This window comes from Lagenorhynchus albirostris, chromosome 3 (genome assembly GCF_949774975.1).
Source record: "Lagenorhynchus albirostris chromosome 3, mLagAlb1.1, whole genome shotgun sequence".
Lineage (NCBI taxonomy): Eukaryota > Metazoa > Chordata > Mammalia > Artiodactyla > Delphinidae > Lagenorhynchus > Lagenorhynchus albirostris.
Genome location: NC_083097.1, coordinates 155,855,806 through 155,871,463, shown reverse-complemented (window position 1 = coordinate 155,871,463; position 15,658 = coordinate 155,855,806). Strand labels below are relative to the sequence as shown.

The window sequence follows — 15,658 nt, the reverse complement described above, 5'->3', positions numbered from 1 at the left end:
CTTTCAAAGTTATTCCCAACTGTGGGACTCGCATTTTCACTGTGTGATCTAGTCCTCCGATGAATCAAAATTTTTCCCTTCAATAGTGTCACCTATGTCCATTTCACGCTTTCAGTTTGGAGCATTTCTGTTCCATTTAAGAAATCTTCCTTTACCTTCGGTCTTAAGGAAACCACGGTATCACCGACTGTCTTTTGGTTTGTACCTTTTCACACTGAGGTTTCTAACCCACCACAAGTGTACTTTTGTGTGTGCTGTGAATTGTCAGTACAGTTTAATTTTTCCCTGTGGGTAAGTGGTCCAACCACTATTTATGAAGACAACATCCCTCCTCGACTTCTTGAACGCACAGCACAGCAACAGATAAAATTGTGACGGCGGGGAGGCGGCTGGGAGACAGACGGAGGGGGAATTTGTCCGTGGTAGTGCAGGAAACCACTGCTGCAAAGAGCTATTTCTGACCTCACTACTACGTTCCTCTGATGTGGTAAATATCGCCACACTGGGATCCCCTTATCTTGAAAACTATATAGCCTCACGATCATTCTTGACTATGGCTCTTAGGAAGCGCTCTCACCGCGCTTCTGCAAGCAAATAGCATATTGGCTGTACCCTGTCTTTGGAATGTGCCTGCTATTCTACCATCCGACCACCCAAAACACAAATTTGCTTCGATTTTCATTGTTAATCAACATCTCTGATTTTTCTCCTCAGATTACGTTCCATCGATGGAAACCTCTGACTCTCTCTCAAGAATGTGTACTAATTTCCCCACATATTTTCGTAGCACCTTTTGTCAGATCTGGAATTAGGAACATGATACAATTGTGCCATTTTAACTCCTTCACAAAAGTTTCACTTGCCCAGCGTTTCTAGCCAGGACATAGCTGTGGAAATGTCTTCTGCATGTTCATTCTCTTACACCCTAATCTTACTCAACAATCGTACACAGCCTAATAATTGATCCATCGGATTGTCTGAGTTGATAATCACATCATCAGCAAATTCTACCTTGAGTGTTTCTAAACCCGTTGCCAGTGATTTTATGCTCTTCCTGAATCCGCTCAGTGACTACAGAGGCCCACGTGTGTTCTCCCTCACATCAAAGATTGGCAGGGACACGTTCAGTGGGATGCTGCTCTTGTTGTTGCTGTTGTTGTTGTTGGAGGAATTTTATTATAACATTAAAAAAAGAGCCCTTTTTTTTTTTTTTTTTTTTTGGTGGTACACGGGCCTCTCACTGTTGTGGTCTATCCTGTGGCGGATCACAGGCTCCGGACGCGCAAGCTCAGCAGCCATGGCTCACGGGCCCAGCTGCTCCAGCGGCATGTGGGATCCCAGCGGCATGTGGGATCTTCTCGGACTGAGGCACGAACCCGTGTCCCCTGCATCGGCAGTTAGACTCTCAAACACCGCGCCCCCAGAGCGGCCCAAAAACACTTTTGTGCAGTATTTTAAGAATTATATGGCAGGAACTGGTGCTCAGTTTTCTCACAGTTTTTGCCTGGATTTGGGATGATCAAATTTCATCAACCATTTGATTCTCTATGCGTTCAGAGGACCACATCCTTTTGGATTCAATCTCTTATTTCCATACTTTATATATATTAACTTTGCCAACCTTCAACACAACGTGCAATCCTGGACTAGGACTCTCATCACTGACTCCACCCTGTGGACGCATGGCTGAATTCCTTTTGCTAACAATTCGTTTATGATTTTGGCTGTGATATTTGCAATACATACGTCTGGAATTTCATTCATCCTTCCTGCCTTTCTTCAGTGATTCTGGTATGCGTCGATGTTATGTCTGAATTTAAAGAGACTTATGGAGTGCATCTCCTTTTTCTATCTCTAAGACCATCTCCACAAGCATGGAATAACAGTTTTCCAGGATAGTTTGTAGACTGTACCAGAGAAGTACCAGGTAGTTCTTGGGAGGATTTTTCATGATTGGTCCTACTGACTGCCATGTCATACAACTCTTTGAGTTTTCTACATCTTCTTGTGTCAGTTTTCATACAGTTGTCCAGGATTTAGTCAAACTTCACAACTTTTCAAAGCTTTTATCTTAGAACACTCTCTAACACTCTCCGAATGCCACATTTTACAGGAATGCCTGGTGGGATCTGGGATATCTATACACACCCATAAATCATCCTGTGGTGTCACGGTCTCAAACAGTTACGGCCTGGCACCTAGGAGTCAATGTGGAATGGCAGCCCACCCCTACTCAGCATGAAGGCTCTCTTCACAGAAGACGAGTAACCTGATTTCATAGACTGCCCTTTGTTCCAGCCACGAGGCAGAGACACTCACTAACCTTTAGGAAAATGCAACGAAATAAAGACTGCTTTGCCAGTCAGAGTCTGCTGCTAGTACACTAACTCCTCATTAGCAAAGCAGACCGATGGGGCAGTAGCGACTTTCTGTTCCTAAATTCATCAATATAACACCATTGGGAATACTGACCCGCAGCATCCAAACTGTTTGAAGACAAAGGCAAAATCCTATTGCATTTAAGAAGATCACCCTAAATAGCACAGGTGACTCTATTCCAATCCTTCTTTATTCCTCCCTTTGCAAGATCGTGACAACAAACTTCGCCTACCTTCTGCTACCTACAGGCAACCGGAGCTTCCCTATCCAGGAAATTGAAGGAAGGGCATCCCAGAAACCTCAAATCTGACCATCCAAAGTTCATGCTAAGATAATTCCAAGCGGGACTGGGTGGTCAACATCTCCACTAATCTGCGATCAATGAAATTGAAACCCCATCTGGCAACCCGAGACCCGGCATAGGCCATGTGGTAGGTGTCAGGAAAGAAGTACCATGGGAGGAAGGTCACATATCCCCAGGCCTACCTCAGACCCCATGCATCAGGGACAGCCAGGGTCCCGATACCAGGAACAACAGGAAGACTCTGGGCAGGTGCTAAGACACTGTGACTGGGCCTTACCGCATGGAGACAGGTGGACACAAATGGCCCCTCTTCCTTCCACGCCCACACTCTCCATCCATTCTCCCCCCGGGCAAAAATGGCTATAAATGTGGGACGTGGAAGACTGGGAGGCTACAGGCGAGTGAACACCCGTCTGTGGAGGCCGCAAGACCGTCCCCTCATCACCTCCAAATAGGCTGGTTTAGGATCCTCCTCCAGGACTGACCTGTGACATCCAGGTGGAAGGAGACCCTCTGGCCCCCGGCCTCGCAGCTGTACTCCCCGGCGTCTGCCTTGCCCGCCTGCTGCACCACCAGCCGCCGCCCTCGGCCCGTGGCCTCCACACGCACTTTCGAGCTCGAACTCAGCTTCTTTCCATCCTTGTACCACGTCACCTCCGTCTGGGCCTGGGCCACCTCGCAGCTCAGCGTGGCACTGGACCCCGCCACGGCCTGCACTTCACTGCGTGCTGGCTGCTCCTTGGCAAACACCTCCTTGGGCTCTGGGGACAGAGAGGGATACATGCGTCAAGGACACCATCTCAGTCAGGAAGGCAGCCCTGGGCAAAAGAGACCTGAGTGGGGAGCCGTGGGGCAGGCGGGCGCGAGGGTGCGGAGGTGGGGCGGGGGCCAAGCTGGAGACTTCTCCAGGCTCTGCACCAGCTGTGTGCCCTGCAGAAGTCCCCCTGCCTTTCTCAGCGACAAGTAACTCAAGTGATGCATTCTCCCTCGGGTCCACGTGAGCTGGGCCGGGGGGTGGGGGGGTCGGGGGAGGGTGCGTTTTAGAAGAGACTTCTCCCCTGCTCATTGCTTCTGCGGGTCACAAGTAAGTGTTCCCAAACCTTCCCAGATGGGGCCACAGTCTTCTCCATACGCCTAAGCAGGGAACTTTGCACCTGCAGTCCATGGAAATCACTGAGGCTCGGGGCCCTGACCTACACTTAGTACGGTCACCTTGTGGCAATCTGGTGGGTGTGCTACCACCTCCCCATGGCTTTCTTTTCCACTGTCGGAGGAATAAAGAAGCTGAGCACCTTTCCCCGAACGACCGGGGTCCCCATTACTCTTTTGTTCTTCCTGGGGACCCAATTCATATTTTTGCCTACTCACCAATAGTAGGCTCTCTCTTCTCTCCATCTCTAGGCACTCTTTATGCATTGAAATACTAGAGAAGGACAGATTGCTAGCTTTCAAGGTTATTCCCAACTGTGGGACCCCCATTTTCACTATGTGATCGAGTCCTCCGATGAATCAGTTTTTCCCTTCAAGAGTGTCACCGATGTCCATTTCAGCGCTTTGAGTTTGGAGCATTTGTGTTCCATTTAAGAAATCTTCCCTTACCTTCCGTCTTTAAAGAAACCACGGTATCACCGGACTGTCTTTTGGTTTGTACCTTTTCACACTGAGGTTTCTAACCCACCACGAGTGTACTTTTGTGTGTGCTGTGAATTGTCAGTACAGTGGTTAAGAGTCCACCTGACGATGCAGGGGACATGGGTTCGTGCCCCGGTCTGGGAAGATCCCACATGCCGCGGAGCAGCTAGGCCCGTGAGCCATGGCCGCTGAGCCTGTGCATCCGGAGCCTGTGCTCCACAACGGGAGAGGCCCACGTACCGCAAACAAAAAAAAAGATTATAGGACTACTTGAGTTGTTGAATGTTTCTTGTGTCACTTTTTATATAGTTTTCTAAGAATCTGATCAATTTGTCAAAACTTTCACACTTATTGCCATGAAAAAATATTGTCATATTCTTCTAAAATACCATTCTTAAAAGATATATACATGTTGATATAGGAGAAGCTACTATTCCTCTCCAAGTCTAAATCTATAAATCAGACTCCATGGGGAATTCTGACATAGAATGTTCTAACAGAAAACAAAAGGAAATCACTATTTGCTTTGAAAAGAGAATTCCAGACCTCACATGTGCATATCTCAGGCACATATCAACCAACCCTCTGGTCTCTGTTTACTTTGCACACATATTGCAAGAAAAATGGATCTAGATTTTGTTGCATGTAGATGCACAGATAACTTCTATATCCACGTGCAAGGAAGCAAGAGTGTTCAGAACACCTAAAACTTTGATAATCCATAGTTCAGTCTTGAGATAAATCCAAGTATGACTGTGGCAGAAATTTCCCCTTGTCCTGGCTTAATGAAATTCAAACATCTCTCCCTAGTGTGAACCCACATGTGTTGCTAGGTGACGGTGTCTAGGAGCTGTCAGGACATCCAGGAGGAGCAAATTCACATACCCACAGTTAAAAGACATCTGGTCTACCTCAGACCCCAAGTGCAAGACAGAACCAGAGTCTCAGACACCAAGGAATACCCAGAAGGTTCTGGGCAGATGCTGGGAACTGAAGACTGTGCATTACTGTGTGGAAACACCACTCAGGGTTTATAGGAACACCATTATCCCTTCTGTTCACAGCCTACCCATCCAGCCTCCCTTGGTCCAGCCATGGGTATGAAAATGGGAGGTGGGAGGACGGAAGGCTAAAAGAGATGAAGTCTAGTGGGAAGATCATCGGGTCTGTTGGGGGATGCAAGCCAGTCCCATTACCTCCACACAAGGCTAAGTTACTACCTCCAAGGACTGACCTGTGACATCCAGGTGGAAGGAGACCTTCTGGCCCCCGGCCTCACAGCTGTACTCCCCAGCATCTGCCTTGACCACCTGCTGCACCACCAGCTGCCGGGTGCAGCCCTTGGCCTCCACATGCACTTTTGAGCTTGAATTCAGCTTCTTCCTGTTCTTATACCACATCACCTCCGTCTGGGCCTGGGCCACCTCGCAGCTCAGTGTGGTGCTGGCCCCCACCACGGCCTGCACCTCTTTATGTGCTGGCTGTCCCTTGATAAACACCGCAGAGGACTCTGGGCACAGAAAGGGAGACACACTGTCAGAGACACAAAGCTGGTACCAGCCTGTGAGACCAAAACTTAAGAGTTCAGTAAATTTTCTCCTTGGAGCCAGTGATGCCATGTGCCCAGGAAGGTGTAGAGTTGTGTTTACAAACATATATCTCAAGTGTGCATTTTGGTGATGTTCTGACACAAGGTCAATTCCTAAGGCTGGAGGAAAGTGGCCAAAGTTATTCTAGCATCTGTCACAGCTAGTTCATTGTCTTTCCCATGTGACAGTCACCTCTGGCAAGCAGGTTGGGTTGTGTGCACTTGTATCCCCTATATGTATAAATACATATAGGATCTCAGAGAGTCCATGCTGTATATGCAGTCATTCATTCATTCATTCATTCAATCACTGATGCAACTAATGTCAGTGGAGGGCCCATTATCTGCAGGCACTATGGTGGTGCTGGGAATGCTATACCATAGCTGGAAACGTGAGTAACACAGTCTCTGTTCTTACAGATCTTACCTTCTACTGAGGAAAAACAAACAAACATACAAACATGACAATGATTTAATGCTACGGCCAATGCTGTGATGAAATAAGACAGAGTGATGCGCTAGAGAGAAGGGACTGACAGTGACTTAGATTTGGTGGTCAGAGAAAATCTTGGTAAGGACTAATGTTTAGGTGAAGTGCTAAATGATAAAAGGGAGGCAGCTTTGATGAAAGCTGAGGGGAGTCATTCTAACGGAGATGAGAGCTAGGGCCAGGGCTCTCCTAGAAGGATAGATGTGAAGTGAGTGAGGAAGGTAAAAGGGAACTGCACTTTTGGAACCACACTGGGCATCTGATTTTCTCCTCTGGACACTGCTGCTCCTTGGTACAGCATGATACTAAAAGGCATAGGGCTGCTACTATGAAACAGGAAACCTGGTCAGGCTATGTACACCTTGTATGAGCAGAAAGATAAAGTTAGAGATTGAGGAGCCAAGCCTCCAGGAAGAATAGATCTGGTAGAATTGAGCCCCACACTCAGCCACATTCCCCTCAAGATGTTTGATGAGCTCCACAACTGCATGGCCCAGGAGACTACCAAGCCAAGCAGAAAACCTCTGAAAACTAGAGCACACATTTTAGCACCTTGCATTACCAGAGACAAAGATCAGAGTTGAGTGTCTGCCTGAAAAGAGACCCCCCTCCATACCCCAAGTCTCTGTAGAAATCCTTGGAGGACTATGCCCAGGAATGGGGGCAAACCAGAGATAGATGACCCTGATAAAAACTGTAATGCAGCCTTGAGTCAGTGCAGTCCTCGAAGAGACTAAAGTTCTTAGTTGTTCTCTCCCTCCCTAGCAAAGGAAATACTGATCCTCTGTCTGAAGTAAGATAACATCATCCATATTCAAAAAGTTTTCTCAAACGATGTCTGACAGTCAACTGAAAATTCACTGGCATGCCAAGGACAAGAGTGAATAGAAATCCAAAAAAAAAAGCAATATCAGATGATCAGACCAGGATATAACCATGATAATATTTCTTTAATGTGAAAGAAAAGAAAATACATCACATACAAAAATTTTACTGCAGAGTCTAGAATCTACAGAATCTATAAGAAATTAAACAAATGGAAATTATGAAACTGGAAAATACAATAACTGAAAGTAAACACACTATAAATGGGTTTGACAACAGATTAGATATAGAAGAATAGAAAATTAGTGGACTGGAAGACAGATCTAAAGAAAATATCCAGATTAAAGCAGAGAGAAAAAAAATTAAGAGGTGGAGAGAAAGAGAGATACATATGAGACATGTGAGAAACCACACTCTATGGTTGAGGAAAGACAAAACTCCACAGACTCAAAATGCTCTGCAACCCTAACCAGGATGAATACAAAGAAAATCACACCTAGGTTCATCAATGTAAACTGCTGAAAATCAAAATCAAAAACAATACCTTAAAAACAACAGGAAAAGAAAAAAATGACCCTTGAGGGAACATAATATATATGACAGTAGATATTCCAAAAAAATACATGGAATCTGGAAGACAGTGGAATAGTCTCTTAAAAAATTTTTTTAAAATATGGGCAGGGGATTGTTAAACTGTAATTTGATAACCAGAGAAAATAGCCCTCAGAATATTGGGCCTAAATCCTGGCTCTGTAATTCTCTGGCTATGTGAACTTTGGTAAGTTATGGAATTTCCTTGTGCCTTATCTTAAAATGGAAATAATCAGAATTCCTCTTCCTGAGGTGGTTGTGAAGTTTAGACAAGTAAAAAGACAAGAAGCACTTCATAAAATCTGGCCCTTGGCATGTAATTAATACCCGCTAGCTGCTATGTGGTAAGTTTTGTGAGAAAACACACTTTTAGGTGGCATGACTACACACCCCTACTCCCTAATAATTAAGCTGAGGAACATAAGAAGGACCTCAAGGAACCCACCTGTGATGTTGAGGTGGAAGGAGATCTTTCAGCCCCTGGCCTCTCAGCTGTATTCACCCAGCATCTACCTTGCCTACCTGATGCACCACCAGCCTCGGGGTGCAGCCCTTCCTTGGCCTCCACACACACTTTTGAGCTTGAACTCAGTTTCTTTCCCTCCTTGAACCATATCACCTCTGTCTGGGCCAGGGCTACCTCACAGCTTAGCATGGTGTTCACCCCCACCTCAGCCTGCACTTCCCTGCATGCTGGATGCTCCTTGGCAAATATCAGTGTGGCCTCTGGGGACAGGGAGGAAGATGAGACAATCAAATTTCTAGAATTGGATGAGGGCCCACCTTCCGGATCTCAAAACCATGATGCCTTGGCCACAAGCCAGTCCTATTCCTAGCTTTCTCAACACAGAGAACTTCACACTCAGAAGATGTACAAAGCAGGGAACAGGTTAGTTCTCAGAATCTGAAGGCTCCCAGTTCAATAATTTTCACACTGGTATATGTTACAGTTCAGGCTCTGGCATCTACTTAGCACCTGTGATCTCATAATTACCCTAACAAAGAGAGGCATAATTTGTGGCTGGCATATCACAGCATTGGTATTTTCAGGGAGAATTTCTTATACCATGTCACCAAGAACAGGCAATACCCCTGAGTCACAGGAACATTAATATGTTAATGCAGTCTACAACTTCTAGCAGGCCAGTCACCATTAGTGTAATCAAATCCTTGGCCTTGGGAATCAGATGCTGCTTTTTATTAACTTACTCTATTTGCTTGACATCACATTACTCTAGAACAGAGGTCCCCAACCCCCGGGTCACAAACCAGTACCAGTCCACAGCCTGTTAGGAGCTGGGCCTCACAGCAGGAGGTGAGCAGTGGGTGAGCAAGCAAAGCATCATCTGCTGCTCCCCATTGCTTCCCATTGCCCCCATCACTCACATTACCACCCGAACCATCCCCCCCATAGCTCGCATTACCGCTTGAACCATCCCCCCTCCCTGGTCCGTGGAAAAATTATCTTCCACAGAACTGGTCCCTGGTGCAAAAAAAGGTAGGGAACCACGCTCTAGAACCCATTCTACTACTCTAGACTTGATTTTCTTCTTTATAAAGTATATTCATTGGTAATTCTTTCAGTGAGATTTTATGAATGATAAATTCTCTCCATTTACTCTCTGAAAATGTCTGTATTTCACTTAACTTTTGAATGATAGTTTAGCTGGATACAGAATTCTAGATCAACAGTTATTTTCCCTCAGTGCTTTGGAGACTATAACATCTTTTCTGTGCTCTTCATTGCTGTTGAAAAATCTACAGGAAGAATAACTATCATCCCATTAATCTTTTTTCCCTTTGGAGGTTAAGATCTCCTCTTGGTTTTTGGCCTTCTGGAATTCACTAGCTGTGATTTTTTTTTTTTTTTTTTTACAATTCCCATTATTTCTTATGAATCTTGAAGTTTAGGATTCATGTATTTTACCATTTCTTAAATTTCTCCACATTATTTCTTTCATTATTTCATCTTCCTCATTATCTCTAGTCTCTCCTAGAAGTCCTTTTAGACATACGTGTGGCCTTCTACTTCTCTTCTCTATGTGTCATTATCTCTTATTTTTTACCTATTTGTGATTCATCCTGAGTAATTTTCTCAGATCTATCTTCCAATTCAATAGTTCTATCTTCAGCTATGTCTAATTTGCTGTTTATCCCTCCACTGAATTGTTATTACAAAAGTTGTGTTTCTTATTCAAGAAATTTCATTTGGTTTTTTAAATCTGCCTGTTCTTTTTCCTAGTATTTCACTTTTTCTTACATTTTCTAGTCTTCCATACATATCTTTAATCATTTTAAGTAGACTTATTTGACATACTCTTTCAGATTGTTTTTCTATCATCTGAAGTTCCTGAGTGGAACTTCTGATCTTCTAATACTGCTTTTGTTTGTAAGTTCCAACTCTCATTTATATTGGATCATTCTTCTGGTGCTTAGATAATTCCTTTTATTTCTTATATGACTTAAAATACAAATGCATAAACAATAAGTATAAAACTATAAAGTTAACGGACACACTATGTATGAAGACATAACTTGTGACATTAACAACATTCAGCTTGGGGCACAACCTGTAAGAAGCAGAGGTTTTCTATTGAAACTAAGATGATATAATTTCAAACTTGATTATTACAAAGTTAGATGTCAATGACAATCCCCAGCGTAATCACTAAGAAAAAATGAATGTGCATATACATAAAGAAATGAGAAAGTAACAAAAATGGCACACTAGAAAAAATAAATTAATCATAAATGACAATAATGGAGAAAATAATGGCAAAAAGATATGACATATAAGAAACAAAGAGTAAAATAGCAGAAGGAAACACTTTCTTATAAGAATTAACTTAATACAAAATGAATTTTTAAAATGCTGTCTACAGGAGATTCACTTTAGATCCAAAGATACAAATAGGTTGAAAGTGAAAAGATACTCCATACAAATAGCAATCAATAGAGACCTGAGGTGGCTATACTGTCAAACAAAAGGGAAAAAACATTACAAGACATTATATTTAATATATACAGATATAGATTAAGGATGTTATATATTGATTAAAAGGGTCAATTCATCAAGAAGATATCACAACTATAAACATAAGCACAACTAACAGGAGAGCTCCAAAATATATGAAACGAAAACTAAAAGATTAAAGGGAGAAATAGACAGTTCTCCAAGAATAGTCAGAGACTTCAGTACCCTACTTTCAATAATGGATAGAACAACCAGACAGATCAATAAGGAAATAGGACGTGAATAACACTATACAAGAAACTAGACCTAACTGACTTACAGAGGACACTTCACCCAACAGCAACAGAAGACACATTTTACTCAAGCACATATGGAACATCCTCTAACACAGACCACATGTTAGACCATAAAACAAGTCTCAATAAATCTAAAAAGACTGAAAGCATACAAAGAATCTTTTTGATTATGATGGAATGAAACTAGACAGCAATACTAGAAAGAAAACTGGAAAATTCAAAAGTATGTCAAGGCGGACCTTGAAGATGGCGGAAGAGTAAGACGCGGAGATCACCTTCCTCCCCACAGATACACCAGAAATACATCTACACGTGGAACAACTCCTACAGAACACCTACTGAAGGCTGGCAGAAGACCTCAGACCTCCCAAAAGGCAAGAAACTCCCCACGTACCTGGGTAGGGCAAAAGAAAAAACAGAGACAAGAATAGGGACGGCACCTGCACCAGTGGGAGGGAGCTGTGAAGGAGAAAAGTTTCCACACACTAGGAAGCCCCTTCGCGGGCGGAGACTGCGGGAGGCTGAGGGGGGAGCTTCGGGGCCGCGGAGGAGTGCACAGCAACGGGTGCGGAGGGCAAAGCGGGGAGATTCCCGCACAGAGGATCAGGGCCGACCGGCACTCACCAGCCCGAGAGGCTTGTCTGCTCACCCGCCGGGGCGGGCGGGGCTGCGAGCTGAGGCTCGGGTTTCAGTTTCGGACGGAGCGCAGGGAGAGGACTGGGGTTGGCGGCTTGAACATGGCCTGAAGTGGTTAGTGCACCACGGCTAGCCGGGAGGGAGTCCGGGGAAAAGTCTGCACCTACCGAAGAGGCAAGAGACTTTTTCTTCCCTCTTTGTTTCCTGGTGCGCGAGGAGAGGGGTTTAAGAGCGCTGCTTAAAGGAACTCCAGAGACGGGCGCGAGCCGCAGCTAAAAGCGCGGACCCCAGAGACGGGCGGGAGATGCTAAGGCTGCTGCTGCCGCCACCAAGGGGCCTGTGTGCGAGCACAGGTCACTCTCCACACCCCTCTTCCGCGGAGCCTGTGCAGCCCGCCACCGCCACGATCCCGGGATCCAAGGACAACTTCCCCGGGAGAACGCACGGCGGGCCTCAGGCTGGTGCAACGTCACGCCGGCCTCTGCCGCCGCAGGCCCGCCCCGCACTCCGTGCCCCTCCCTCCCCACCGGCCTGAGTGCGCCAGAGACCCCGAATCAGCGGCTCCTTTAACCCCGTCCTGTCTGAGCAAAAAACAGACGCCCTCCAGCGACCTACACGCAGAGGCAGGGCCAAATCCAAAGCTGAGCCCCTGTGAGCTGTGAGAACAAAGAAGAGAAAGGGAAATCTCTCCCAGCAGCCTCAGAAGCAGCGGATTAAAGCTCCACAATCAACTTGATACACCCTGCATCTGTGGAATACCTGAATAGACAACCAATCATCCCAAATTAAGGAAGTGGACTTTAGGAGCAAGATCTATGATTTTTTTCCCTTTTCCTCTTTTTGTGAATGTGTATGTGTATGCTTCTGTGTGAGATCTTGTCTGTATAGTCTTGCTTCCACCATTTGTCCTAGGGTTCTATCCGTCCATGGTTTTTTATAAATTTTTTTTCTTAATAATTAATTTTAATAACTTTATTATACTTTACCTTCGTTCTTTCTTTCTTTCCTTCCTTTCTTCCCTCCTTTAGACAACGAATCATCCCAAATTGAGGAGGTGGTCTCCGAGAGCAAGATTTATGATTTTTCCCCCTTTACCTCTTTTTGTGAGGGTGTATGTGTATGCTTCTGTGTAAGATTTTGTCTGTATAGCTTTGCTTCCAACATTTGTCCTAAGGTTCTATCCGTCCCTTTTTTTTTCTAAATAAGTATTTTTTAATTCAATAACTTTATTATACTTTATTTTATTTTTACTGTATCTTCTTTCTGTCTTTTTTCCTTCTTTCCCTCCTTCCTTCCTTCCTCCCTCCCTCCCTCCCTCCTTTCTTTCCTTCTTGCCTTCTTTCCTTCTATGCTTCTTTCTTTCTTTCTTCCTTCCTTCCTTCCTTTCCTTCTTTCTTTCCTCATACTTCTACTGATTCTCTCTACTTTTTCTCCCTTTTATCCTGAGCCATGTGGATGAAAGGCTCTTGGTGCTCCAGCCAGGAGTCAGGGCTCTGCCTCTGAGGTAGGAGAGCCAACTTCAGGACACTGGTCAACAAGAGACCTCCCAGCTCCACATAATATCAAACGGTGAAAATCTCCCAGAGACCTCCATCATAACACCAGCACCCAGCTTCACTCAACGACCAGCAAGCCACAGTGCTGGACAACCTATGCCAAACAACTAGCAAAACAGGAACACAACCCCACCCATTAGCAGAGAGGCTGCCTAAAATCATAATAAGGCCACAGACACCCCAAAACACACCACCAGACGTGAACCTGCCCACTAGAGAGACAAGATCCAGCCTCATCCACCACAACACAGGCACTAGTCCCCTCCACCAGGAAGCCTACACAACCCACTGAACCAACCTTAGCCACTGGAGACAGACATCAAAAACAGCGGGAAATACGAACCTGCAGTCTGCAAAAAGGAGACCCCAAACACAGTAAGATAAGCAAAATGAGAAGACAGAAAAACACACAGCAGATAAAGGAGCAAGATAAAAATGCACCAGACCTAACAAATGAAGAGGAAATAGGCAGTCTACCTGAAAAAGAATTCAGAATAATGATAGTAAGGATGATCCGAAATCTTGGAAATAGCATGGACAAAATGCAAGAAACAGTTAACAAGGACCTAGAAGAAATAAAGATGAAACAAGCAACGATGAACAACACAATAAATGAAATTAAAAGTACTCTAGATGGGATCAATAGCAGAATAACTGAGGCAGAAGAACGGATAAGTGACCTGGAAGATAAAATAGTGGAAATAACTACTGCAGAGCAGAATAAAGAAAAAAGAATGAAAAGAACTGAGGACATCCTCAGAGACCTCTGGGACAACATTAAACGCACCAACATTCGAATTATAGGGGTTCCAGAAGAAGAAGAGAAAAAGAAAGGGACTGAGAAAATATTTGAAGAGATTATAGTTGAAAACTTCCCTAATATGGGAAGGAAATAGTTAATCAAGTCCAGGAAGCACAGAGAGTCCCATACAGGATAAATACAAGGAGAAATACGCCAAGACACATATTAATCAAACTGTCAAAAATTAAATACAAAGAAAGCATATTAAAAGCAGCAAGGGAAAAACAACAAATAACACACAAGGGAATCCCCATAAGGTTAACAGCTGATCTCTCAGCAGAAACCCTACAAGCCAGAAGGGAGTGGCAGGACATACTGAAAGTGATGAAGGAGAAAAACCTGCAGCCAAGACTACTCTACCCAGCAAGAATCTCATTCAGATTTGATGGAGAAATTAAAACCTTTACAGACAAGCAAAAGCTGAGAGAGTTCAGCACAACCAAACCAGCTTTACAACAAATGCTAAAGGAACTTCTCTAGACAAGAAACACAAGCGAAGGAAAAGACCTATAATAACGAACCCAAAACAATTTAGAAAATGGGAATAGGAACATACATATCGATAATTACCTTAAATGTAAATGGACTAAATGCTCCCACCAAAATACACAGATTGGCTGAATGGATACAAAAACAAGACCCTTATATATGCTGTCTACAGGAGACCCACTTCAGACCTAGAGACACATACAGACTGAAAGTAAGGGGATGGAAAAAGATATTCCATGCAAATGGAAACCAAAAGAAAGCTGGAGTAGCCATTCTCATATCAGACAAAATAGACTTTAAAATAAGGACTATTAAAAGAGACAAAGAAGGACACTACATAATGATCAAGGGATCGATCCAAGAAGAAGATATAACAATTGTAAATATTTATGCACCCAACATAGGAGCACCTCAATACATAAGGCAAATACTAACAGCCATAAAAGGGGAAATCGACAGTAACACATTCATAGTAGGGGACTTTAACACCCCACTTTCACCAATGGACAGATCATCCAAAATGAAAATAAATAAGGAAACACAAGCTTTAAATGATACATTAAACAAGATGGACTTAATTGATATTTATAGGACACTCCATCCAAAAACAACAGAATACACATTTTTCTCAAGTACTCATGGAACATTCTCCAGGATAGATCATATCTTGGGTCACAAATCAAGCCTTGGTAAATTTAAGAAAATTGAAATTGTATCAAGTATCTTTTCTGACCACAACGCCATGAGACTAGATATCAATTACAGGAAAAGATCTGTAAAAAATACAAACACATGGAGGCTAAACAACACACTACTTAATAATGAAGTGATCACTGAAGAAATCAAAGAGGAAATAAAAAAATACCTAGAAACAAATGACAATGGAGACACAACCACCCAAAACCTATGGGATGCAGCAAAAGCAGTTCTAAGGGGGAAGTTTATAGCAATACAAGCCCACCTTAAGAAGCATGAAACATCTCAAATAAACAACCTAACCTTGCACCTCAAGCAATTAGAGAAAGAAGAACAAAAAAACCCCAAAGCTAGCAGAAGGAAAGAAATCATAAAAATCAGAGCAGAAATTAATGAAAAA

The 15,658-nt window shown here is 43.8% G+C and overlaps 1 protein-coding gene across 1 annotated transcript in view; it reads right to left on the bottom strand.

The window, feature by feature from the left end:
- Positions 1-15,658, bottom strand: part of OBSCN (obscurin, cytoskeletal calmodulin and titin-interacting RhoGEF) — a 179,017-nt gene that overhangs the window by 145,012 nt on the left and 18,347 nt on the right. The window contains exon 8 of the mRNA XM_060144488.1: positions 3,169-3,444. Coding sequence (XP_060000471.1) covers positions 3,169-3,444 — 276 coding nt within the window. The remainder of the gene's footprint in view (positions 1-3,168; positions 3,445-15,658) is intronic.